Genomic DNA, 25,136 nt, shown 5'->3' on the forward strand with positions numbered 1-25,136 from the left:
TGGCTGGGGTGGCACTGAATGGGATTCAGGTCCCTCCCAAACCAGCCTGTTCTGGGATTCTCTGAACTTACAGTAAACACTGCTTGGAGGTTGTTCAGCTTCTCAATTTCTTTAGGCATCCCATTGCTGCCCCAACGAACCAGGTAATTTTCACTGCAAAGAAAGGGAGAAAAAGTAAATTTTAACCAATCAACACCTGACATCCTCCTTTCTTGGCAAAAGCCCAACAGCATTTTAATCTTTAAGGAATATTTGACCAATCTTTTTTCCCAAAATGCCTCTGAAGTGACTCACTGATGGAGGCAGGATGGGGTGAGCCCTGGCAGCTGCTTCCCTGGACAATTCCCACTGCATGGCCAGACCTGATAACTGCAGTGATGGACACAGAGCGTTCCTGACACGGAACTGCCTCCCTGATAAAGCTCCTCATATCCTCCCAACTCTTCAGATGTGAACTGGCACCGACTGGACAGCAAACATCATTTAAATCCATTATTTACTGGGAAACAATTAATAAAATGCTTAACCAAGGCTTGCAGGCCACAGCAGGGAAAATTAAGAATATAAAAAGACAATGTGGGATCAAAGAAATACCCAGCTTTAGGAGGGACAGCGCCTGGACTTCCTATGTCTCTGAAATTCATCCCAAAGTAACTGGAATTAATTTTCCCCCACTGGGCAGCAACCAACAGAACTGGAAAACATCAGCAGGCATTCCCTTTCTAACCTGCTAACTTCTATGAATGATCACCCTGATGACTACATTGCTTAAGAATTTCCAAAAAAAGCCCCTACCTGATGAATTTGGAGAGGTCAGGGTCATAGAGGCTCATCAGCAGCTCTGCATCTTCCCCAATGTTGCAGACAAAGTTCTTGAAGTTCACATAGAGGCTGTAAGTGTGTGTGGAGTTGAATATTGGCTGTCCCCGGAGGTCCAAACTCTGCTGCAGGGACTGCAAAGAATTCCATATTTCCATTACATTTTATATTTCCACTACAAACAAACACAGGAGAATTTAGTTCTGCTGTCAGAGGAGCTCAACATTAAGAGGTATATAAATACTCAGTGGGCACAGAGGGCAAACCAGGGACAGCAGAGGTACCTTCTCCTCCTGAATCCTCTCATCAATCCTCTTGGATGCAGTTTCATGGGCCTTGAAGAGGGAGATTGTGCTCGTCTCGTCTGGGTCCAGGATGTTCCCATTGTCATCTCGGACAACCAGGTCCAGACCCAGGATCCTGGACACCCCAGGAGACAAAAAAAGACCCAGAATGTGGCAGCAGCAAAGATCAAATCACTGCCTGGGCTGCCAGTGCTCAGCATCCCACTCCTTGGAATAACCTCGCTCACTGCTGGTTTTCCCGCCTCAAAAAACTCCTCCCTCCCATTTTCCCATTAAAGGGAGAAGGAATTAGTCAGGTAACTCAATCATAAGGTGACATCTCCCTTATTCCTGCTTAAATGGCTTTGTTTCAAAGGTGGATGAATGTCTACCAAGCTCCCAGATTGCAGCTGATTGTTATTCTTTGCCATAAGCTTCTTCTTAATTCACTTACAGGACCTGGATCACAGCTGACAGGCAGATAAATGAGTCCTGGGGACTGCAAACCACTGAGGGCTGGGGTGTCTGTGCAACCCTGCCCCTCAGCTGCTGATAAAGCAGAGCATTTCCCCGCCACATCCAAACCCAGGCACACACTGTGCTCCAAGGGAAAGGCCACCCCTGCCAGGATTTGTGCAGAATTAAGAGAGGAGAATTCCTGCCAAGGCACAGAGATCTGTGGCACATCAAGAACCAACTGCTCCATCTCCACCTGCCAGGTGGCCACGATGTCACAGGGACTCAAAGCTGCCATTTCACCTAATTTCAGCCTAATTCAGGGCCTGATTTGGCATTAAGAGCCACCCCTGGGGTTTGGGAGCCTCCTCTGCCCTGCAGGTGGAGTTTGGAGCTCACCTGTTGCCATAGTCGATCTTGGCAGTGACTTTTTTCTTGAGCTCAGCCAGTTCATCCTTGGGCAGGGTCCCAGAGAGGATTTGGGATCTCCACTCTATCAGGCTGTAGGTGAGCTGCTGGACATGCCTGAACTGCGTGGTTTTGTTGTTCTGAGGCAAAAAAATTGGCAATTTTAATCAAGGAAAACCTGGGAACCTTCGCTCAGCAACCTTTCTGAAATGTGTGCAGCTGCAGAACCACACAAGTTTTATTGAACTAAAAATACCTGGCACTTTGTGACACCACAAGATCAGAGCCACGCAGTGGATTCTGCAGCACTTGGCACTGCCAAGGTTTAAGTGCCTTTAAGATCTTTAAGTGTCTTTAAGGGCTTCACCTTTCCCTGGGACGTTATTTCAGAAAAATCTCTCCCACTAAAAATAGATCTCTGGTGAGTTCTAGCACTTCCAGGCTGCTCTGATGGAGGTTTTTTATAAAAGGGACAGAGAAATTTTGTTAAAGGACCACAACTGCACAAGGACACTGAACAAAACCTGCCTGGTGAAGAGTCTCCTCCAGCCATGCCTGTTACCATCTCTAATTAATGAAAATACTTTCCATGCCCTTCACTGGTTCCACCCTCATAAAATCAGTCCCATCCCCACACCTTGTTCCTCACCTCCAAGCTCCAAGGCTGTAATTAAACATGGATATGTGGTAACCCACCCTGTTTGTGGCAGTGTGTGCTTAGATAAGTAAATAAGCTTTTATAGTGTCAGGGAAGACATTTAACCCATTAAAAAGGGAGCCCAGGCTTCCCTCTCTCTCTGCCACCTCAGTGGGGCAGTTCCTGGGAGGATTCTGACTCTTTTGCCACAGATTTGAGTTCCTGGCACAGTGATGAGGTTATTCAGCTCCAAAGGAGAAATTCAAGCCTAACTCAGTGCCTGGTTTGGTATTAAGAGCCTTCCCTGGGCTGAGACCCCAAAGGCCAGGAGCTGGGTTTGGGTCACATCCCCCCACAGCCAGTGTCACCTTCTGGTGCTCACTGGGGGCTGGAGCTGTTCATGGTGAGCTACAACCCCCCCTGCTCCCACACAGCACAAAAAGAACCTCATTGCAATTATCTCCCCATTCTCATCTCTGCAATGAACAGGAATGACATGAACTACTCATATATCCCTCAAATTTAAAGGTATGAAAACAATCCTCCCTTTGATTTGGGTGAACACCAAGGTGCTGACAGGGGCTGCTTGAGGTTTTAGCTCTATAGAAAGGATATTTGAGATATATTTCATAAACAACTTCCCGCCCATGTTCTTGCATAAAAAAGCTTGCAAAGAAAGGCAATTCGTGTGAATTTTCAGAGCAGACCTCAATTTGACCTGAGTTATCTCTACAGCTAATTCCTATTAACTAGACCAATTAAAAACTCTCTCCATTTTTGTATTTATTTTGCAGTGGAGATAAAGCCACTGCTGCAATGAAACCCACAGAAATTAAAGAAGTGAAATTGAATGCTGCCAAAATAAAAAATCCCCTCATGTTTCCTTTTACTCCTCAAATGCCTCCTTCCTCCTTTAGCTTTTTAAAAAATTCTTTTAATACATACTGCAGGGAAAATAAAATAAACTCAAATCCATTTTAAACCACAACATTTTCCAAACCTATTTTAAGACTTAGAGTGGTTAAGCACAGGAACATGAAAGATTTCTGCTTGTTAAAAAAACAGATTCTGAGGCTGAGATCTGAAAGTTATTCAGAAATAAAAAATGCCAGGAACAAAACTCTCTTTTCACACAGTAATACTATCACATAGAGCTTCTCATTAAATTGAGAGAGTGGAATAAATTCTTGTGGTTTTGTGGCACACAAACACAACTTATTTGTGGCCTGGTGAAATTTCCAATAGGAAAGCTTGCTCTGGGTGCACTGGGTGATTAGAGTTCATTTAAACTCACTCCCTCTTCTTAATTAAAGTATTGGAGCACATTTTGTGCAGGCTGAACTCGTTACTGCTCAGAGAAAAATCAAATTTGACTTTTTAATGTGCCTTTAAAATAAAGCAACTCCCTGTGCACTCATTTCTTTGAGCAAGAAGCACCTGCTGCAGGACAGTCCTCAGATCCCTGCAGTGCCAGCTTGTGACACTGCTGAGGGGACTCTGTGCTCAGGGATTTAGGACATGAGAGCTCCTTCTCCACCCTAGCGAGAGCCCCAGCCATGGGAGGCCTTGGAGCAGCCAAGGAATTCCTTCTGTGGGGCAGGGACAGGACCCAGGGATGGCTGGGGCTGTGCCAGGGAGGGTCAGGCTGGATTTTAGGGTAATGTTTTTCCCCCAGAGGGGGCTGGCACTGCCCAGGCTCCCCAGGGAATGGGCACAGCCCTGAGGCTGCCAGAGCTCCAGGAGAGTTTGGACAGCGCTGCCAGGGCTGCCCAGGGTGGGATTTTGGGGTGTCTGTGCAGGGTCTGTGCAGAACATTCTATGATGTGGTTTGTGACAAGTCACATCTCCCCCCATGACACATCCCTGGTTCTGTCCCTGTCTTTCCCAGGGGAGCTCTGGGTGGCGATCAGCCAGTCCCATGGGGTTCCTACAACCCTCCCGGCCCAGCAGAGCCCACCCTGCCCACAGCTGTGTCAAACTCCAGCTCTGTGCCCAGCTGGCCTTTCCTGCCCTCATGCAGGGCTGGCAAGGACAGGCAGAGCAGGGCCTGGATCTCCCAGGTGAGCTGGGCCCCCAGCCAGCCCTGACACGGTGACAGTGTGACCTGTGCCAGGCCCTGCTGCCCCAGGGCAGGGACACCCACAGTGTCACCCTGCCCCTGTCACATCCCACAGCTGAATGCTCTGAGCCCCCCATTTCATCACTCAGTTCTGCGCCAGGCAGAGGCACAGAGCACCCTGCAGAGCCCAGGCTGAGCTCCTCCACAGCCATTAGCCCCAGGCTGAGCTCCCCTCACAGCCAGCAGTCCAGACTGAGCTCCCCTCACAGCCCCAGCCCCGGGCTGGGCTCCCCTCACAGGCTGAGCTCCCCTCACAGCCCCAGCCTTAGCACTCACCACGTACAGCCTGTGCCAGATCACTGCCCGCACACCTCACAGCCAGCAGCCCCAGGCTGAGCTCCCCTGCAGAGCCCCTGCCCCAAGTGAGCTCCCCTCACAGGCTGAGCTCCCCTCACAGCCCCCAGCCCAGGCTGAGCTCCCCTCACAGCCCCAGCAAAGGTGAGCTCCCCTCACAGCCCCTATTCCCAGGCTGAGCTCCCCTCACAGCCCCGCACTCACCACGTACAGCCTGTGCCAGATCACTGCCCACTCCCCTCACAGCCCCCAGCCCAGGCTGAGCTCCCCTCACAGCCCACCCCGCACTCACCACGTACAGCCTGTGCCAGATCACTGCCCACTCCCCTCACAGCCCCCAGCCCAGGCTGAGCTCCCCTCACAGCCCCGCACTCACCACGTACAGCCTGTGCCAGATCACTGCCCACTCACCCCCTCCAGCCTACACCCACAAGTACTCACAGCCCTATCCCGGTCACTGCCCACCCCACAAGTCCCCCCTCACAGCCCCCAGCCCAGGCTGAGCTCCCCTCACAGCCCCGCCTTAGCACTCACCACGTACAGCCTGTGCCAGATCACTGCCCACTCCCGCAGTGTGGCCGTCAGCTCCTGGCCGAGGGGCAGCTCGCTGGGAATCACTGTCTCGTGCTGCCTGGGGAGAAGGGAGACAGTCAGAGAAAGCTTTCACACTCAGGGTCTGAACTTCATGGAAAACACCCTTTTTTGATAAATGTAAAAATGGAAACTCCAGAGGAGTTGATGTTCACGCAATTCACACACACATGATGTCAAGACCCTTAAACTGTTCTCAACACACACATCCACATTCATCATCCATTTTTAATGCAAAATGCTTCAAGCTCCTTTCACTCCTCTTATTCCCTGTGGATCTGTTCCAAACCCAGGATAAAGAGACAGAAGTTTGGACGGATCCCCACTCGCAATGGTAACAGTTACTTGAAAATAAGAGTTGAAAAAGAAGTGTTTTATAAAGTTCCTTCCTTTGCAGCCGCTGTTTTGCTCTCACGTTACGAGCACAGATCCAGCTCAAGGAATCCAAGGAGGAGTCATTTCCTCCAGTGTTTTCCAAGACAGGAAGGAATCCACGCTCCTGCTGGGCCCTGGCTGCCAGCAGGAGTCTGCTACGGCTTCCAGGAGTCCCCAGGGGAGCTGGATGGAGCTGGGCTGACCCTCCCCAGCCGTGACCAGTCCAGCAGAGCTTCCTTAACTCTGCAAATCATCTCCTGCTGCCCCTACTCCCAGCTGCTCTGCTTTGTCAGTGCTCTGAAAAATGGAATTATGCAGCGCTAGTGCAGCTCAGGAGGTACACCCTGGCTTTGTGACAGCCACAGCTATTTCAATTGGTTCTTTTGGGGTTTAAATGGAGTGAAATTCCCTGGGTCTTGCTGCCAAAGAAGTGCCAACCTACCCCCGGTCCTTCACGATGGCCTCTTTTAAATGGATGTAAGTTTCTGGGAAAATGCCCTAAAAATAAAGAGAGAAATGAAATAAATCAATCTCTGGGATAGGATGTGACAAGAAAATATTTAACAAAAAACAGGGGAAAGGAGTAAGAAATATTCCAGTATGCCAGGAAAAAAGGACAGGGAGGAGCAGCAGGTTCCACATTGGCAACTCAGAGAAGCTGATTCCTTGTTTTACACCAATGACCCTCACCTTCCCGCTGGAAATGTGGAAATTCCTGAAAATTACCAGTCATTGCCATGAAATATTCCTGGAGTCCTCTGTCAGGCTACCCTGTGCTCCCTAGAAAAGCTCCCACCACCAGCACCTGCAGAAATTCCCAAATTTTTGTTGTTACACAGAAACCTTCTGGAAATCCTGGAATCCTTTTCTGTTCCCTTTTCTCTCCTCTTTACCCCTAAAAGCAGAAGCTGTGGGGGATGTTACCACAGGAGAGGTGCCAGCCTTCCTGGGGGAACCTGGATTTCCAGGCAGCTTCCAGCCCAAGCTCCAGCAGCTTGGCTGAGAGCCAGGGATGTGTAATTTCTGGAATATTTTCCAGTCAAAACTCTGATGTTCCCATTAAATAGAACTAATGCTGGATGTGCACAGGTCCCAGAGCATCATGATAAAGCAATAATCTCCTGTATGGAATGGGAACAGCTAATTTTGGAAGTTCCAACTGCATTCCTCATGCTTCCAATGGAGGAATTCCCAACACATGGCTCTGAACTTTCAGCTCAAGGTCACTGATTTCTGTCACTGAGGACAGGACACCGTGGCCAGGAGTCCTGCCTGAGGTTAAGGCAAGAAATACAGGAGTTTTCAGCACCAGATGGGGTCTGGCAAGGTGTGAAATTAAAATAGGAGCCACCCAAAAGTGAGGTCGTACCTTCTTGGATTTATTCCGGAGCGTGTATCCTCGGTACCAGCCTGGCAAAGCAAACACAGATATCTGTATTCAATGATTTCCTATTGACAGCAATTAAATACAAATTGTGATTCTCACCAGCTTTCTACAACACCAATTTCTTGATCTTCTCATTTGGGATCTGCTCCTGGGAAGACAGCTCTGTTTGTTGGAGCTGAGCTCCCTGCCCTGACACAAATCCTGTTTATCAATCCTACCTTGATAAGATCTAAAAATTGTAAGACAGAAGCAACAATTGTGCTGCCCAGGCCTCAGGAGCAAATGCGTCTGAGAGAACATTTCTCCTCTCTTTGGCACCAGGGTTTTACCCAGGATTTCCATGGAATGGGTTGGGTGGGACATTAAAGCCTATCCAAGGAGATTATGTCCAGCTGAGTGGCAGCATCAAGAAGGCAAAGGGGTTTAAGGGAATAATCAGGCAAAGAAGAGAGGAGGGGAGGCTGGTTTCTCTGGGTTTGTTTTTAATTTTTGTTTTTTGGTGGATATATTCCTATATGCCCAATATTCCTATATTTATCAAAGAAGGTTCCATAAAGAACCATGGATCTGACACTCCTCAACCATAAATCAAAGCTTAGAATTATTTAATTCGGTATTTTTTGAGTATTTTTATAAGCATGTGGTTGTATTTCTAGTTATTTATTTTCTGAAGTGCAGCTTTTTTTATTTATTTTCTGAAGTGCCCTTTCTCCAGCAATGGGGATGTACCTCCACCTCAAAACTTCTAATATTCCAGTAATAAGTTAGGAGGAAAGAAGAAATTCCATTTCTTTTCACAGGAGGAAAACAAGATTATCCATTGCTCATGGAGCCATGGATGAGGTCCTGGATTAGGGATGAGAAGATTTAGGTTCTATTTTTATCTAAGTTGTCATTAATTGAAGGGGAAAGCACAAATTACTCAGGGTGGGAGACAGAGTTCATGAATTTACCAGGAGGGATTTCAATCCCATTTAACATGTTGAGCCCTCTGACAGCACAACTTCCTCCTGTTTCAAAGGGCCCCCTGGCCTTCCCCCCATTCCTGTAAAATATTTTGCAATCATTGCATAAAAGCACGTCAGGCCTGATTGTGCAAAGCTGTTTCTGCAAGCACCTCGTGCAACTTCTGTTGGAATTCTGCTCCCACCTTCAATAACTCTATCCATCACTTGAACAGGAACATCAATCTTTGGGCAGTGGTCAATTAATTAGATGATTTCTTCTTAAAAAAAAACCCCAAAATCTGCTTAAGTCTTCAGAGGAATGAGACTGTTTGAGTGTTTGAGTGTTCTCCCCAAGCAGAGATGGGCTAAAAATGGAGAAAGGTTTTGCAGTTGATGATAACATGGAAAATTTCAGCTGCTCCAACACCCAGACTGAAATCTGAGTGAAAACAAAAACATAAACAGACTTGCAAAGAAATTACTCAAAGTTTGGGGTTGTTGTTTTGTTGGGGTTTTTTAGCTGATCAAGTCCTCAACTTCACCCTTCACTAAGTGGATTTGATGCAGTATGGAAAAGAAAAATCTAAGGACAACACTCCAGTGATGATCAAGCTCTCCCCAGTGATGCAAGGCCAGGTCACGTGTGGGACCACAAGGTCCCTGTTCCTCCTCCTGGGGGCCTGTCCTGTCCCACAGCACTCAGGGCATTGCTTCACCCTCCCCAGGGCTGACTGAAACCAGGAACGAATTCAAGGTAAACTCCTTTTCAGCAGAACAGAACCTGCCAGGGGCCACGGTATGTGAGCACACATTCCTTCCACCCACAGCTCCCTGAAATCCTACAGCTAACAATAATAATGATAAATCCTGCAGACTGGGAGATTCCCCTCAACAGCAAAGTGTCCTCCCGGCTCCCTGCTCAAGGCCAGACTCCCTGCACTGGAGGAGCCTCCAGAGTCCTGGAGGCAGAGAGGTTCCTCTTCCAATCCCTGCTTTTCCTGCATTCTGCAGCACGTGCAGAGTGGAGGAACATGCACTGAGTGTCTTCTTGTCAGGGGAAGGAGAAATCTTGTACAGAGCTTGTGCCCTTCTGCAGGCAGAGACACGAGGGGAAAACAAAACCTTGCTCTGCAGTGTGGGACCTGAACTAGCAGCTCTGGGCTCTGCAGTGGGTTTGGCTCTGTGTGTGTAAAAGGGAAAGGGATCCAAGAAAAGACATCTGAGAGCTCTCAGGTGTCCTACAGATTGTTACTGGCATACAGAAACATCCTTGGAAGTGCTTCCATCCCTGGAAGGGTCCAAGGCCAGGTTGGAGCAACCTGGGATAGTGGCAGATGTTCCTGCCCATGGCAGGGGCTGGGACAGGATGATTTTAATGTCCCTTCCAACCCAAAGCATTCAATGACTCCATGGACAGCTTGTACTGGAAATATCTGGGACCTTCAGTTCACACTGCTCAGCCTGTGGTTTCCCTCTGACCTCCTTCCCTATGTCCCTTGTCCAAACTGGAGCTGAATTTCCAGGGATGTCACCCCCTGCTGAATCCCTGGCACATGGGAGCTGCAGGTCAGAAAAATGAATCAATTTCCCTGTGTTATCCCCCTCTGTTACTCCCCCCATGTTATCCCCAGCTGTGTGATCCCTTCTGTGCTATCCACGCCTCTGTTATCACTGTGTGATTCCCCCTTGTGAGATCCCCCCGGTGTTATCACCCTCTGTGTTATCACTCCCTGTGTGATCCCCCCATGTAAGCACTCCTGTGTTATCATCCCCTGTGTTATCACCCCCAAATCTTCCCAGGTGCACTCACCATCCACCCCACCTGCATCGGGCTAACTTGGAAACTGGCGCTTGGAAAACAAGAGGCAAAGCGTGTTCAGAGCCTCAGCCCCAATCTGGGTGGGATTTTGGGGTGTCTGTGCAGGGCCAGGGGTCGGACTGGATGATCCCCGTGGGTCCCTTACACTCCGGATATTTTCCTTTGCAGTGGCAGCACAACTGAGCAGGGATTTTGCAATTTCAGGAAGTTTCCTGACACTGTGAGGCAGCACAGGAGCAGCACCTGACTGCAGGGACTGCCCAGAGGGTTTGGGAGCCACCTCAGGAGAGGTTTGTGCAGCCCAGAGCTGCCCCAAAGCGCATCCCAAATCCACTTTATTGCCTGTGCCTGAGCCCCAGAGCAGCTCAGCGCTCTCAGTGCTGTGTCTGGCAGCCCTGGGAGCAGATGACAATTACTACAAAGACCAAAGCCCAGTACACATCCCGGGATGGATCCACCTGGATCCCTGCAGAGCCAGAACCCCAGAGCGCACAGAACTCCCGCCTGGCTGAGGAAGGCACTGCTGCTGCCTGTCAACAGCAGGAAATGCAGCAATGCTCTGGGTCACCAAACATCACCACAGGGATGGGCTCCTGAGCATCCTGGGCTGGGCAATGACAGCGACAGCACCCAGGGGTGCTGCTGCACCCAGAGCCTCTGGACAGCCCCAAAACACCCCAAGGAATGGCACTGACAGCCTGGGAATGCCCTCAGCTATGGGCAAGGTAAGGTGACCCAAAAATGACTCCATAGGGCATCTCCCCCAGAAATGACTCCACAGGGCTTCCTCCTCCCACCCCACAGAATTATTTTATAGGGTATCTCCCAACCCCTAAAAGTGATTTCACAGGGTTTGCTCCAACCCTCAAAAATTATTTCACAGGGCATCTCCAGCCCCAAAAAATTACACCACAGTGCACCTTCCAACTCCAAAAATTGACTCCACAGGGCATCTCCAGCCCCAAAAAATAACTACCCATGGAATCTCCCAGCCCCCAAAAAATGCCTTCACAGGGCTTCCTCCTCCCAGCCCCAAAGAACTCTTTTATAGGGCATCTCTCAACCCCCCAAAAATTATTTCACAGGGCTTGTCCCAAGCCCCCAAAATTATTTCACATATCTCCCATATTCACATATTTCATTACTTCACAGGACATCTCCAGCCCTCAAAAAGTTACTCCACAGGGCATGTCCCAACCCTCCAAAGAACGACTTCATGGGGAATCTCCCAGCCCCAAAAAATGATTCCACAGGGCATCTTCAGCCTTTCCTCCCACAGAGCCCCCGCCCTGGTTCCATGGAAACTTTTCCTCAGTCGAGGCTTGTGTGTCCAGATAAGAGCAGTGATTAGAGGAACAAAACCAGTTTTTATCAGCTCTAGTGGTGAGCAGGCAGCATTAGCATGAAAAGGAGCAGAAAAAGCCTCTTGTGAGAACATTTATCCTCAAAACCAGACCCACAGAGAGCTGGGAACACAGCTGAGAGCTGATATCCCAAAAAAAGAGATTCGGGAAGAACAAGAAGCTCCTCCCAGGCAGGCAGAATATCAGAATGGGGAGGGTTGGAGGTGAATTTATGGGAACTTAGAGCAGACCCACAGCAGAGTCACCATCTCTGCATCTCCTCCTGTACACTCCCAACTGTCTGGCCTGCATTTCTGGCTGCTCTTGCTGGGAAAAGGGATTTTTGGTGCCCTGCAGGAATTCTGAGGTGCCTCAGCCACAGATTCCTGCTCCCCACTGATGGCTCAGCATCTGGGAACCATCACTTTCCCCTTCACACATGAAAACATTCACGTCTTTCCCAAACTATTCACAGGCAATTTTCTCCTGACAAAGCTCCAAACTGGGAGATTTCAGGCCAAAAAAAGGTGCCATTTATGTACTCATTCCCTATCCCTGTCTCTGTTGAACTGATTACAAGAAATAGGGGCAAAACAATGTTAAAAAAATTAAAAATAGGGAGAAAGAAGTAAATCCCCCAAATTTTGACAAGTCCAAGATGCCTCCTCTTCCTGAGGGAGTTCTCCTTCCCCTTCCCTGTGTCCTTCTGCAGAACCATGTCATAAATCAGTGATTTCCACAGGGTATTTCCCTTTTTCCCCTCTCCCCCATGATCACCCACAGAGGGGTAAATCCACGACAGAATCTGCCAGGACTGGGAGCTGCTCCCAGGTCTGAGGATGGAAAGGGAGCAAAGGGCCAAGAACAAATTGCTAAAGGAGCAGCTCCCTGTTCTCAGTGCTGATCCTGAGCACAGAATCTTCAAATCAATGCTGCTTGTTGAAAATAATTTGATTTGTATTTTACCTTTGCGTTTTGGAGAGGGAAGTGGTGACCAGAGCATTCCTTAAAATGATTGAATGGCTCCGTTCCAGTCTTTATATTGAAATCTTTGTCAAAGACTCAAATTTGATAGGGAGAGTTGAAACACTCAAGCGTCATTTTAATCTTTAAATTAAGAATTTTGTTTACTCTGTGGTTTACATTAAGGTATTATGAAAAATGTCCCCGTGAAGGACGAGGAGAAACAGCCTGAAAAGGGCATGGAAGCTCCACAACTGGAGCATTTTAAGAACATTTAATGCCAGTTTGTGATACTACAACTGAAAACAACAGGAACTATGAACTAACCAGCCCTTCCCTCTCCTTTTCTGTCATCCACTCAGATCAAGAACTAACTCAGGTTAAAAGCCAGGTTTTTTTTAAATTATTATTCTTATTTTCCAGCAATATCAGTTCATCCCATGAGCACAGGTGCCTGGCCTGGCCCAAAGAGGAGCCAAAGCAAGGACGTGAAACCAGCAGTGAACAGCCAGAATTAAATGTTTCTTTCCCATTTAGTGCTGCCTTGAGATACTGGTGAAACCTGACCCTGATAAACTCTGCCTGGAACAGCACAGAGATGAGAAAGCCTCTGCATTTCTGCATTTTAACACTATTTTAAAAACTAAAAGGCTACAGCAGCCACTACACACCAAATTTGTGCTTTGGGCCATAACAGAAGTTGAAAATACAGATCTAAAATTTGAAAAATAATCTTGATTTGTTCCTCTTTTCCTCTCAAAGCCCCTGTAAGCTGCACCTACCTTCGTACATCTCCAGGATGTGAACAGTGTCCCCCACCTGCAGGGACAGCTCCACGTCCTGCACGGCCTCGTAGTTGTAGATGGCTGAAAAATGGGGAGAAAAAAGGACAAAACAGAACCATGAGGGAACCAGCTTTGGGAATGGGCTCTCCAAAGGCAGGGCAGGATTTGGGAAAAGGAAGAAAGGGATGAAATCACCCTGGGTATGGAATACACTGGGAAAGGACATCGTGTATCTATTTCCAGATTTTATCATGAAGAAGTATCACTAACAGACAACAAAGCGGGGGTTTTACCTTCCAGACAGGCCTGGGACACCTTCTGGGGAGCTGAACATTCCTACTTTGTAAAAAACCTGCCCACACCTCAGTCACATCACTTCTGTAATTACCATTTTTTAATAGAAAACAGCAGAAATGGGATGCTGTAATAAAAACCAGCCCCATTCCAGACTAAAGCACTCCTTTCCAAACCAAGACTTGTTTTTCTGGAAGAAGAAGAGAGTCTCCTCCTCAGCAGCCAGGCTTTCACTGAGGGATGACACCACAGGGTCGTGGTCCTTCAGCACCTCCGGGCAGCGACTCCGAGCCCTCTCAGTCCACAACGAACGCCACACGGGTGTTAAAAATTTCAATTCTGGTTTGCTGCTCCAGCCTCTCCCCAGCCAAGAACCAATTTTAGCAGCAAAACTTGGGATTCTGTGTGAATTTAATCCCTCCCAAAGACAAAGTTAAGCTGGATGCTTATGGGATTTCCAAGGGGAATAGGATTAAGTGCTGGAGTGCCTTTCCCCTGGGACTTGCTGCAGCTTCAATGGGCAAAGCAGAGCCCTCCCTGGGACCAGGTGAGAAAGTTTAAATGGAATTTCCTTTCAAACCAAGTAAAAAGACATAAAATCAGTGAAATGTGTTTTGCTGTGGCTCAAGGAATTGTCAGCAAAGTCAGAGCAGACCAAAACCAGACCCCCTGATTTATTTAAAATACTGATTTAAGAATAGATCACATCCTAAATGCAGCAATGAAATCCTAAATTTCAGCAATGAAATCTTCCCAAACATAACGTTCCCATATTTATGTATCCCTGAGGAAACCCACTGGTGAATAACCACATTTGTTTTAAAGAGAGCAAAAAAAACACCCAAACATTTTCGGAGGAGAATTCTTGAGACTTCCCAAGATTTGTGTTTGAGGTGCTCTGGACTGGAAATGAAATAAATAAGTAAAAATCAGAGCTCTTCTGCCAGGGAATTCCCATGAAGTGCCTCCCCTTCCCATGGGGGTGAGGGGCTCTGCCTCCTGGCAGGGCTCCAGCACAGCCTGGGCCTTTCACCACCAGAAATTCTCTCTCAGATCTGAGCCTTCTTCAAAATATTGTGGCTACAAACATCCCAGCAGGGGCAGGCTGGGGATGTGCATCCCTGCAGGATCCCTGATCCCAAGCAGGGACAGCTTCCTCTGCTGCAGGGCAGGGTTTGTCCCCAGGGGCCACAGACACACAGGACAATGCTCTGAATCCATGATTTCCACAGGATCACAGGAATTTTACTGGATTTCTGTGCCTAAGAGCTGCTTCCACATCCACCTTCCTCTCCCTCCCCACAAAGGGGAAATCAGGATTTTAAAGCTGACTGGTGAGCTGGGTGTGTGGCTCAGACACCTTAAAGACCCAGAACTGGCCCAGAAGTAAAAATTCCATTCACATTCTAACAGAAAAATCTGGATAATGTTCATGGCCAGTGAATGTGAATGAGAAGTGTGGAGTGGTTTGGGTTGGGACTTAAATCCCATCTAGAGCCACCCCTGCCATGGCAGGGACACCTCCCAGTGTCCCAGGGGCTCCAGCCTGGCCTTGGGCACTGCCAGGGATCCAGGGGCAGCCACAGCTCCCTGGGAATTCCATCCCAGCCCCTCCTCACCCTCACAGCCAGGAATTCCTGCCCAATGTCCCATCCATCCCTGCCCTGCGGCAGTGGGAGCCATTCCCTGTGTCCTGTCCCTCCATCCCTTGTCCCTCCATCCCTTGTCCCCAGTCCCTCTGCAGTTCTCCTGGAGCCCTTCAGGCCCTGGCAGGGACTCTGAGCTCTCCCCGGATCCTTCCCTTCCCCAGCTGAAGGCCTCCAGCTCTCCCTGGAATTTCCCTTCCCCAGGTGACCATTCCCAGCTCCCCCTCCCCAGGTGACCATTCCCAGCTCTCCCTTCCCCAGGTGAGCATTCCCAGCTCTCCCTTCCCCAGGTGAGCATTCCCAGCTCTCCCCTCCCCAGGTGAGCATTCCCAGCTCTCCCCTTCCCCAGGTGAGCATTCCCAGCTCCCCCTGGATCCAGGTGAGCATTCCCAGCTCTCCCAGCCCTGCAGAGGGGTCCCAGCCCCAGAGCAGCCTCAGTTCCCCTCTGACCTGGCCCCTCCAGGTCCCTGTGGTGCTGCAGGGCTGCCACACCCAGGGATTCCCACACACAATCCCCACATGCCCCGGGTTTTTCTGGGACAATCACCCATTGTACAAGTACCAGGCTGCACTTTTCCCATCAACTGCTGCCCAGGGAAAGGTGGGTGGACACAGGCCCAGCCTTCCTGCTGGGAACACTGAGTTAATTCAGCCCAAAGAGCAGCAGGGAGGACCCAGCCATCCCTTCCCCTTCCTGAAGATCACAGCAGCCACAAGACAGAACCAACCCCTGCACTCCCCTTCCCTTCCCCTTGCCTGCTCCACCAGGCAGGTTTCACATCCCAACACGCAGCATTTACAACCTGGAGGAACTCCCACATCAAAAAAACCAACAAAAAAAGTCAATTTTATCTTGCCTTGCCTTGCCAGACTGAACTAAGCCAGAACAGAGGGTCACTGTCTGAAACCTCCTCCCTCATGCTTATGTACAAGATTATAAAAGACAAATTGCTGGCATATTTTCCCTGGGAACTTTGCTGGATGCAAGTGATGTTTCCTGCTGCTGGAAGTCAGAGCTGTCCCCAGCCATCCCATCTGCAGGGATTTGTGCTGGGAGCCCCCTCCGTGACCTCTCACTGACTTGAAAGGAAAAGGAAGCTTCACATCACAAACATGGGCATGGTGTGGAAAAATAAAACCCCTTCACTTAATCCTGACAGAACAGCAAGAAAGGAAGAAGGAAAAATAGTACAGAGACTTTTGTATTCAAATTTGCAGCAGCATCTGAAGTTGTCTTTTTGCTCCGAGCTAAACTTCAGCTGTGATTTTGTCCTTTGAAATTCACTTCAGAGTGTTGATCCTGCTCCTTTCATCATCCCAGATGAAAAGCAGCACTGAAATTGAGGAAATTTAATCCAAATAAGGAGGTAGAGGTGGAAAACACGAGCCTGGGTTTGTTTAATGATCATTTCTTTGAGCACAACTGGAGGCAATGTCTCGTGTTTGGTGTAGTGCTTCAGTTTGGTTAAAAGGTGAAGAATGTGTTTTCCAAGGGCACCCAGCCCATGGAATCCATCAGCATTGGAAAGGGCAGCAGATAATTCCATGAGCAGTTGATTTTATGGCACAGCCAGGGCCAGAATTGAAGATAAGCAGCAATTTTCACGCTCTGGGGCAGAGGGTGATTCCTCAGAGGGGCTGGAGGAGGAACCCTGAGGGCATTGCACAACCTGGGGGCTGCAGTGCCCCAAAGGCACCCCAAAGCAGGGACTGCAGAGTGGCACAGGAAAGCTGGCAGAGCCTGGGCTCCCAGGGCTCAGGAGGGCGGCTCAGGGAGCAGCTCTGGCCCTGTCACTGCCCTGGCCACCAGGTCAGCCCCAGCACACACCCCTGAGCCAGGGCCACCCCGGCAGCACCCACAGGACAGGGCCTCAGCACCAGGCACGGGCACAAAACCACAAGTACAATAACAACAGTACAGTTCTACTGCAAGCAAAAACCCCCAAACACACTTTAAACCCCCAAAGCTCCTCTGCACAAGAGCCCAGAGAGAAGCCTGGAAGAGAAGTTTGCAAGGGCTCTGTGAGCAACTCATGGAACCTGAGCTCAGGGGAACCAGGGACACACGTGGCATTCTAGGAGGAATGGTTTCAAAGTGACAGAGAGGAGGATTAGATGGGATACTGGGAAGGAATTCCTCCCTGGAATTTCCAGAGGAGCTGAGGCTGCCCCTGGATCCCTGGCAGTGCCCAAGGCCAGGCTGGAGCCCCCTGGGATAGGGAAGGTGTCCCTGACTCGGCAGGGGTGGGATGGGATGAGCTGTTAAGCCTCTTCCAACCCAACCACTCCATGATTCCATGTTTCTGTTAATTCCTGGACCCATTTTGCCCACAGATTCATTCCTTTTCAAGACTGCCTTAAAGGCCAAGCTGGGCTGAAATGCCTCAAAATGCAAAGAGAATGGAGCAGCAACTGGCACACACAATTTCTGCGTAACTCAAATCAGAAGGAAATGGAATCTTTCCCTCCATGAGGGCACTTAAAATGTGAATTATTGGCCTGGAAAACAGAGCCCCTGCAAGATCCATGATCTGTGAGTTGGCTCTGAACCCCCCTGCCCCGCCCAGCACAAAGACACAACAACCCTGTCCAAATGCCACGTCCTGCTCCCCCTGCCCCCCCATCTGCCAGCAGAGGCCGGGGCTGCTCCCCAGAACAAAGGATTCCATTCAGGAGCCCAGCTCCAGCTCATTCCATCCCTCAGCCCCACAGCCAAACCCCACAGCACAGAACCAGAGCGATATGAGCTCTGCTGCAGCACCCAGGAATGGCCTTTCTGCAGGACAGCCCTGCTTGGAGGAGCCTGGGATGGTCCCCGGTGCCAAGATCCAGCCAAAAACACAGTGGCTTTATTGAAAAAACAAGGAACTACCCAAGGAATTCGTTCTTCAGAAGAACAAAGCCTTTTTTATGTATGGAGCAAAAACATTCTGATAACTTCCCAGGAATTTGTGTCTGACAAACTGATAATGGCATAATTAAGATTTAGATGTCAGGCTACTTCTGCTTCAAAAAACAACAAAAAAAAGTAATTCATGGTTCAACACTGGGAAATATGGACATTTAATCACAGTTATGGAAAAATTCCCACTCCTGGATGGTGGTCGCTGCCATTCAGATCAATTCCAAAAGTTCTGAGTGAGTGCTGAGCATTTGGAGTGTCAGTAACCCAGACTTAATGGGATTATGCAGCTGGAAGTGCTTTCATTAACAGCCCCCCTCAGACAGCAGAGTGCAGCTGCAGGTGGACCATCCCTGCCAGGGAATGAGAGGCTCTTTAAGGGCCTTTCCAGCCCCAAACTCCCTGGAATTCTGGGGGTTTTTGGCTTCAGCACCTTGTGCCCTCCCTGGTCCAGGCTGACCTCACACAATGAATGCACTCCACATTTCTAAACTTGGTTATCTCAAAAATGAGCGTGAAATCATCTGAGCAATGACATCAGCTGCCTCTGCAGGAGGATGGCACATGCCCTTTGTAATCTGGATGCTCTAACTGTTGGGTTTTACATTCACCCTCTCTTTGGGAACCGGGAGAAAAGCAGGAAGAGCCACTGCCCTCCAGAGGCTTCCAACACTTCCAACCTCAGACAGTTCCAGAAATCAAACCCAAGTGAGTGCGTGCCCTGCGCACGTGCCCAGGACAAACACTGATGCACACTTGATCAAAGCCTGAAAGATTTCCCTGATTTCCTCTGAATAATGGATCATCTTGGCGTGAGACAGGCAAATAATCAGAGGTTTTACAGACTCTGTCCTGCCCAAAGAGCCCAAATGGAAGTGATTCCCAGATGTGGGAGCAGGGAAGGCTTTCAGCCATGCCCTCGTCATCTTTGGGCTAATCCCGTCTCACTCCCCATCCGGGCCTGGATCAGATCCTGGGCTCAATGGTTTAATCTCCTAAAGCCTGGATTGCTTTAGGAAAAACAACCTCACAGCCCAGCCCATGGGAATGGGGAGGCTTTCCCAAGGTTACACAAGGGCTCCCATGGCATGATCCCATGGCCTCTTATGGCCAAACCCAAACCCACAAGCAGCTCCACAACAGTGCTCTGGAGCAGGGACAAATGAGTCCCTGGATTTTAATTAGAGCTTCTCAGATCCAAATCAGGCAAACTGAGATCACTAAGAACTGCTGAAGTATGAGATATCCTGATTGTAAGGGGGAAAAAAAAGAGATATCTGTATTTTCATGTCTGCAGAATCTCCATCTGTCGCCTTCCCCTCAAATATTTGTCACAAAGTGTTTACACCATGGTATCTGGGTAAAAACAAGGAATGTTCAGTTCTCAGAGTGCATCTGAACTGCACACAGGACACAGATACACCCTCAACACCCAGATTTGGGCACAGCACAATTTCAGCCCAGCACAAACTGTTTTGTCTCTGAGAGTGCTCAAGGTGGAAGGAGCCAAACTTCAGCTGCTCCCGTGCTCTGACCCTCACAGACACTCTGGTTTATTTTCCACCCAGTGAATACTCACACACAAACCTTTTGCTGTGTCATTTTCTTCACTGGCCTCTCCATTTCCTTTATTATTTTCACTCTGAAGGGCCCTTGGGGGTTTTAAGCTCAGATAAGGAATTAATCTACATGAGCTGTCTCAGCTCCTGTCTGGAGTGAGTGCTGTGAGCCAGAGGAGAAATAAATCAGTGCTGCCAGTGGAGGAGCCAAGCTGCTCCTGAATTTACAGCACCCAACCAGATCTAGGCCGTGATTTCAGAAAAAAGAAACCAACCAAAACACCCAGACCTGCAATTCCAGTCCCCTTGGAACACCAGGAAATGTTCCCTCTGCAGAGACTCAGCTGGAAAAACAGCCTGGCCTCTCTTCACACCTCTGTACATTTTATCAGGTTTGAGGCATCTCTTTGTGGTGCTCTTCAAGGTTTGGCCAGGAAAGGTTGGGCCAGATGATCCTTGAGGTCTCCTCCCATCTGATCTTCCCTGATGCTGCGATTCCCCAGGCTGTGGTTTGGGGAATGCTCCAGCTTTTGCTCCCAGTGCATCCCAGTGAGAGCAGCACATGAAAAGGGGAGATAAATAATGAAGCTTAGCCTGAGCATCAGTTTTGAAGGCTGCAGAGTTCCAGGTCTGGTGATCCCTGCCCAGGATCCTGTCAGGGTTAAAGGTGCTGATGTTACTGTCCCCCAAGCCCTGCAGCTTTGTTCTGCCTCTTTGGAATCCCAGCGCCAACACCCAGACTGAAGGATCAGTGTTCTCCCAAAAATACATTAAAACATTTAAAATAATCACCCTGACCCATGAAATTGCTGTAACATGACCACAGCGCAAAGGGTTTTGCCACTGGTTTTGGTTTTCAAGGGGCAGAGCCTGGTTTGTGCTCAGCCCAGCCTGCTGGCCTCACTGCAACTCAACACACCTCAACTTTATATTATGGTTTTCCTTTGTTCCTTTGGACAAAGAGACTTGGGAGAACACAGAGCCATTCTTGGGGCTGTGCCCTTCACAAGAAGGAGTTTATACCCCACAGTACTGTGGCACTAATTCTGATTTAATAACTGCACACCCCTACCAGGGCTCTGAAATCCAACTCCACAAAAGCAACCTCTGATTTAATTCTCATTTTTACAGCCTGTGAAGATGCAGTGTTTGTTTACAACACCCACACAACTGCAACTGGATTTTACCAAGTCTGTCTGTAATTACCTTTTCTCCTCCAAGCTAAAAGTGCAATTTGTGCTTGGGTACTTTAAGTACAACACAGTAACGTTTCCAATTATATTTTCAAGCAGATTTGTAAAAGCAAGACCCCAGCACTCCATAAATTGGACTGCTCAGCTCGTTTCCAACTTGAAAGCGTGTGGCACTTTCAAAAGAATTAACTGAATTTGCCACTGGCTTGAAATGACTGTCCCAGTTCTCACTGGGCAAAACATCAAAGCAGGAGAAGGAAAACTTGGAAATCCCCTGCCCAGAGCTGTGAGTGCTCCCAGGCCGAGCTCTGCTCTTTGCACACTGCAGGGGCAGAGATGAGGGGGTTAAAGGAGGGAAACATCTGAGCACAGGGCCCAGCTGTGCCTGGGGGCTGAGCTGCACCAGAAAGGAACCCTGAGCTCAAACTTCAACACAACCAACAGCAAATCCCGGGTAAAGCTGAGGAACCCCCCCCAGTCAGCTGCAAACAAAACCCACCTCAGTAACAGCTGGGAATTTGTAACAGGGGCTCGGGAGGAGATAGAGCAGCTCTCTCTCAGTTTGGGGAAAGAACTCACAGCATGGCTCAGCTGACTTGGAGAAATTTGGGATTCAGTGCTGAGGAAGTGTTTAGCTCCACTGGCAAACCCCTTTATGGAAACCCCAGAGCTCTCTGGAGCTGGCAGGGGTAACACAAGGAGAATTTCTGACAGGCACAACAATGGGACTGCAATTGTGCTCAGCCAAGGTGGACTTTGGGGCAGACTGACCTTCCCTTAATGGCCTGGGGCTCACTGATCCCATTGTGCAGAACAGAGCCCATCAGGGAACTGGCACTGCACAGACAGACTGGCTCACAGCTTCTCATTTCCACAGAAATGGGAATTCCAAGGTGTTTTTCTCTTGCCACCTATCCCAGGTAACAAGAAATGGGGGCATAGTATTAAAATGAGGAGCAGGGAATCTTGGCAGGGAATGGTGGTGGGGGCTGTCTTACACTGGAAGCAAAAAGCCAAACAAGAATATTGATCCCTTTGCTGCCAGGAAGAATGAAGAACAGACTGCTCCAAAATTTGCACCAAGTTTTAATTAAACTGCCTGAGATGCCAGGAGATGAAGAATTAAGCACTGAAGCCTTCCCTACTTTATTCCTTACATCAAACTCTGTCTCTCTGCAGCTTGAAGCCCCCATGGCATTGTCAGAGCAGGAGAATGGAACTGCTGGAAGAATCAGGTGAAAGAAGCTAAAAGAGTAAAAAAAAAGGCATTTTTTTTCACAGCTAACTGGCCAGTACTTGCCTGTGACATTCTGAGCCACTCTCAGAACTTTGTAGTTGAAGCCATAAATGGTTTTATTGCCATGGAGGATCAAAGTTCCAGACTTCCCAAGAGCAGGAATTGTAATCTCCACTTCTCCACTGCACCTTAATGAACTTTTGGCTCAGACTCAGCACCTCCAGGACGAGGGGCACTTGGATTGCACCAACACCTCCCAAAAATTCAGTGTCAGTGAGCACAGAATGCTCCCCCCAGCACTGCTGGCTTTGGCTGTGTTCTGTGACAATGTGCCAGACACCATGTGCACCAGGCTGCCAGGGAATGAATCCCTTTAAATGGTGCTTCCCCCTCTAGTCCAGGGAGATCTTCCTGGGAAGAGCAGCCTGTACTGCACCAAAAAGACATTTTTTATCATTTTAGCAACCGCTCCAACTAAAACTCTGCAACATCATCACTGTATGAAGGCAACCACGGACTGCCAGCCCAAAAAGCTGTTTAATAATTCATATTTATGGGCTGCTTTTATTAGCACAGGTTTGCTGGCAAATGCACCCAACTCCATGGCAGGATTTCAGGCATCAGCAGTTAAATGCACTGGACCTGAAACATCCCCTCAGCTCCAGCAGCAAGGGGGGAAATGTGTTTATGGCTGTGGGCTGACGTGGGTTTAAGCTTGGTCATGGCTGTGTCTTTAATGTCCTGGCAGAAATAGGAGCTTTCTTCTTTAAAAGTAATAGTTGAGAGAAATGTCCTACCAGTCAAGTAAAGTGCAAGTTGAAGAGCAAAAAAAGTAGATTTCCAATTAAAGTTTGCAGGTAGAAGGGCTGTGCATTTTTCAAAGCTGAATAATAACGATTATTACACATGATGATAAAGAATATTATACATAAGTGTACTGTCACTGTTTCTTGACCAATATATTTACATTTTTCTCAGTTCATGAGTGTTTATTTTGCTTTTCCTCTCAGTAACTCCCATTTGCTGCTGGCAAATACAGTCCCTATGCCAGAGGAAGAACCATGAGAACAATCAAGAACTGGTGTGAAATTCAGCACAGGTCCCACAGCCAGCTCTGGGGGAAGTTGGTTCCTATGATCTCTTGGCACCTCAGAACAATTAACTCCCATTTAATCAGCAGGACAGGGCTCAGCCCAAGCTCCAGAAGCACCCAGCAGCTCTGGATGCCTCTTTAGAGCCTCCATAAAGGATTTAATTGTTAAAAAGACAATCTGTGGGACAGCTGAACACCAAGGTGATGTCAGTCACAAACTCAACACAAGCCACAAAACACTTGGGGAAATATTTCTTTTCAAAGTAAGAGTAAGATAAGGAACACTGACAAGTCTTGTTCATGGCAATGAGATGCCTTTGAAGTCCACAGGATTAATTTCACAGGGAATGACTTCAGCAATAGTGTGGAAATCACCAAAAATAAGAGAAGACAGACCCTGGCTAATATAGATTTTAAAAAATAGAAAGGAATATGGAAGCAAGAAGCAGTTCAGCCAAATTTCACATCAAATCAACTGCAGACACAGCACTAAAAGTTGGAAACTAGGTCAGAAATGAAGTGTCATCTGCTGGGAAGATTCAATTCTTTGCTGTTAACAATGCCAAGGGTTTGCTTTTCCCCATTGGGAATTTTGTTGGCATTGCCATCAGCCAATTTTTAGCCACAAATGATAGTAAAGGAGGAGAAATGAGCAGAGTGTTTGCATGCATAGGAAGGAAGGTGGGCAGCTGTGCAGCAGGAATGGGGGGATTGGCTTTTCCATCCTGCAAGGAACCAGAGGCTCAACAGGGGATGTGAGCTCCAAGTCAGAACAGGAATGGGGGGGAAAGCAAGGAGCAAGTTGAGACAAATACGGATTTTGCCCTAATTTGACACAATGCACAACTCCAGCGCTGTGAAGGGCTTTGATCCCAGACTGTCTGAGGACAGAGCTCTGCAGGTGCCTGGAATGGACAGGGAGCCAGGAGCTGATGGCCCAGCACCCCAGGTGATGCCTCAAGTCCCAGCATTTCTGTTTTCCAGATCCTGTCCTGCCTCAGTGCATCCCTCTGAACTCCACAGACAGTGCCAGTTACTGGCCTCACATTTTGGGCACACAAAGCAACCCCCCCAGGCCTGAGATCCAGGGACACTCTGCTGCCTCAGGCCCCAAAAAGCATCAACAAAAGTGAATTGGGGGGAGCAAACTGGGGTAAATGACTTCATTACCTGGTGCTGTAATTGGACAATTAACCCCTGGTATGTAAATGAACCAAACTCATACCTGTCTGAAAAACTCGTGACCACTGTGCACCTTGGAGGCTGCTGACTGCCCAAGGTGTAGCTACTAAAGGCCTTGAATATTATTTATTATTAATAAATATTTATTAATTTGTTATTATTTCTCTTTAATTATTATATTATTAATAAATATTTCTCGATTTGTTATTACTTCTCTTTAATTATTCTATTATTCATAATCAATTTTTATTATTAATAAATGCCCACTTTATTCTCTAACTCTGTCTAGCCTCTGTTCTAGGCAGCCACTCTGAGGGATCACAGGAGTCACCACAAACCAAACCACAGTGAGCAGAGCTGGTCCTGCTCCATCAGTCACCCAGGGCTGCCAGGCCCTGCTTGGTGTTTGGGAGCTGCTGCCATTCCTGAGCCATGACTGGAACCAGCCACCAGCGGGATGTGACAAAGGAAAGACTTCAATGCTTCTCTTCAAATACAGCAGCCCAATCTGTGCTCCTGCCCGCCAGGACGGGCGCCAGGGGGAAGAGGCCGCCCAAACCTGGCAGGGTAATTCCAGGACAATCTCCCAGCTCCCTCCCCAGTCCCACCACACAAACTCTGTGGAACAGCCACACTGCCCCAAAAATGAGGGTCAAGGAATCATGGAATATCCTGGGCTGGAAGGGACGCATTGGGATCACTGATCCAACCCAGGCCCTGCACAGACACCCCAAAATCCCACCCTGGGCAGCCCTGGAGCAGTGTCCAAACTCTCCTGGAGCTCTGGCAGCCTCGGGGCTGTG

General features: G+C 48.6%; 1 protein-coding gene across 1 annotated transcript in view; it reads right to left on the bottom strand.

Annotated features, from left to right (window-relative positions):
* Positions 1–25,136, bottom strand: part of DOCK5 (dedicator of cytokinesis 5) — an 81,352-nt gene that overhangs the window by 52,137 nt on the left and 4,079 nt on the right. Inside the window, exons 2-9 of the mRNA XM_030964066.1 lie at positions 13,225–13,308; positions 7,353–7,393; positions 6,426–6,481; positions 5,552–5,648; positions 1,959–2,107; positions 1,104–1,239; positions 796–953; positions 72–153 (exon numbers count right to left, since the gene is read on the bottom strand). Of these exons, the coding sequence (XP_030819926.1) occupies positions 72–153; positions 796–953; positions 1,104–1,239; positions 1,959–2,107; positions 5,552–5,648; positions 6,426–6,481; positions 7,353–7,393; positions 13,225–13,308 (803 nt within the window). The remainder of the gene's footprint in view (positions 1–71; positions 154–795; positions 954–1,103; positions 1,240–1,958; positions 2,108–5,551; positions 5,649–6,425; positions 6,482–7,352; positions 7,394–13,224; positions 13,309–25,136) is intronic.

The sequence above is a fragment of the Camarhynchus parvulus genome, chromosome 22 (genome assembly GCF_901933205.1).
Source record: "Camarhynchus parvulus chromosome 22, STF_HiC, whole genome shotgun sequence".
Classification (NCBI taxonomy): domain Eukaryota; kingdom Metazoa; phylum Chordata; class Aves; order Passeriformes; family Thraupidae; genus Camarhynchus; species Camarhynchus parvulus.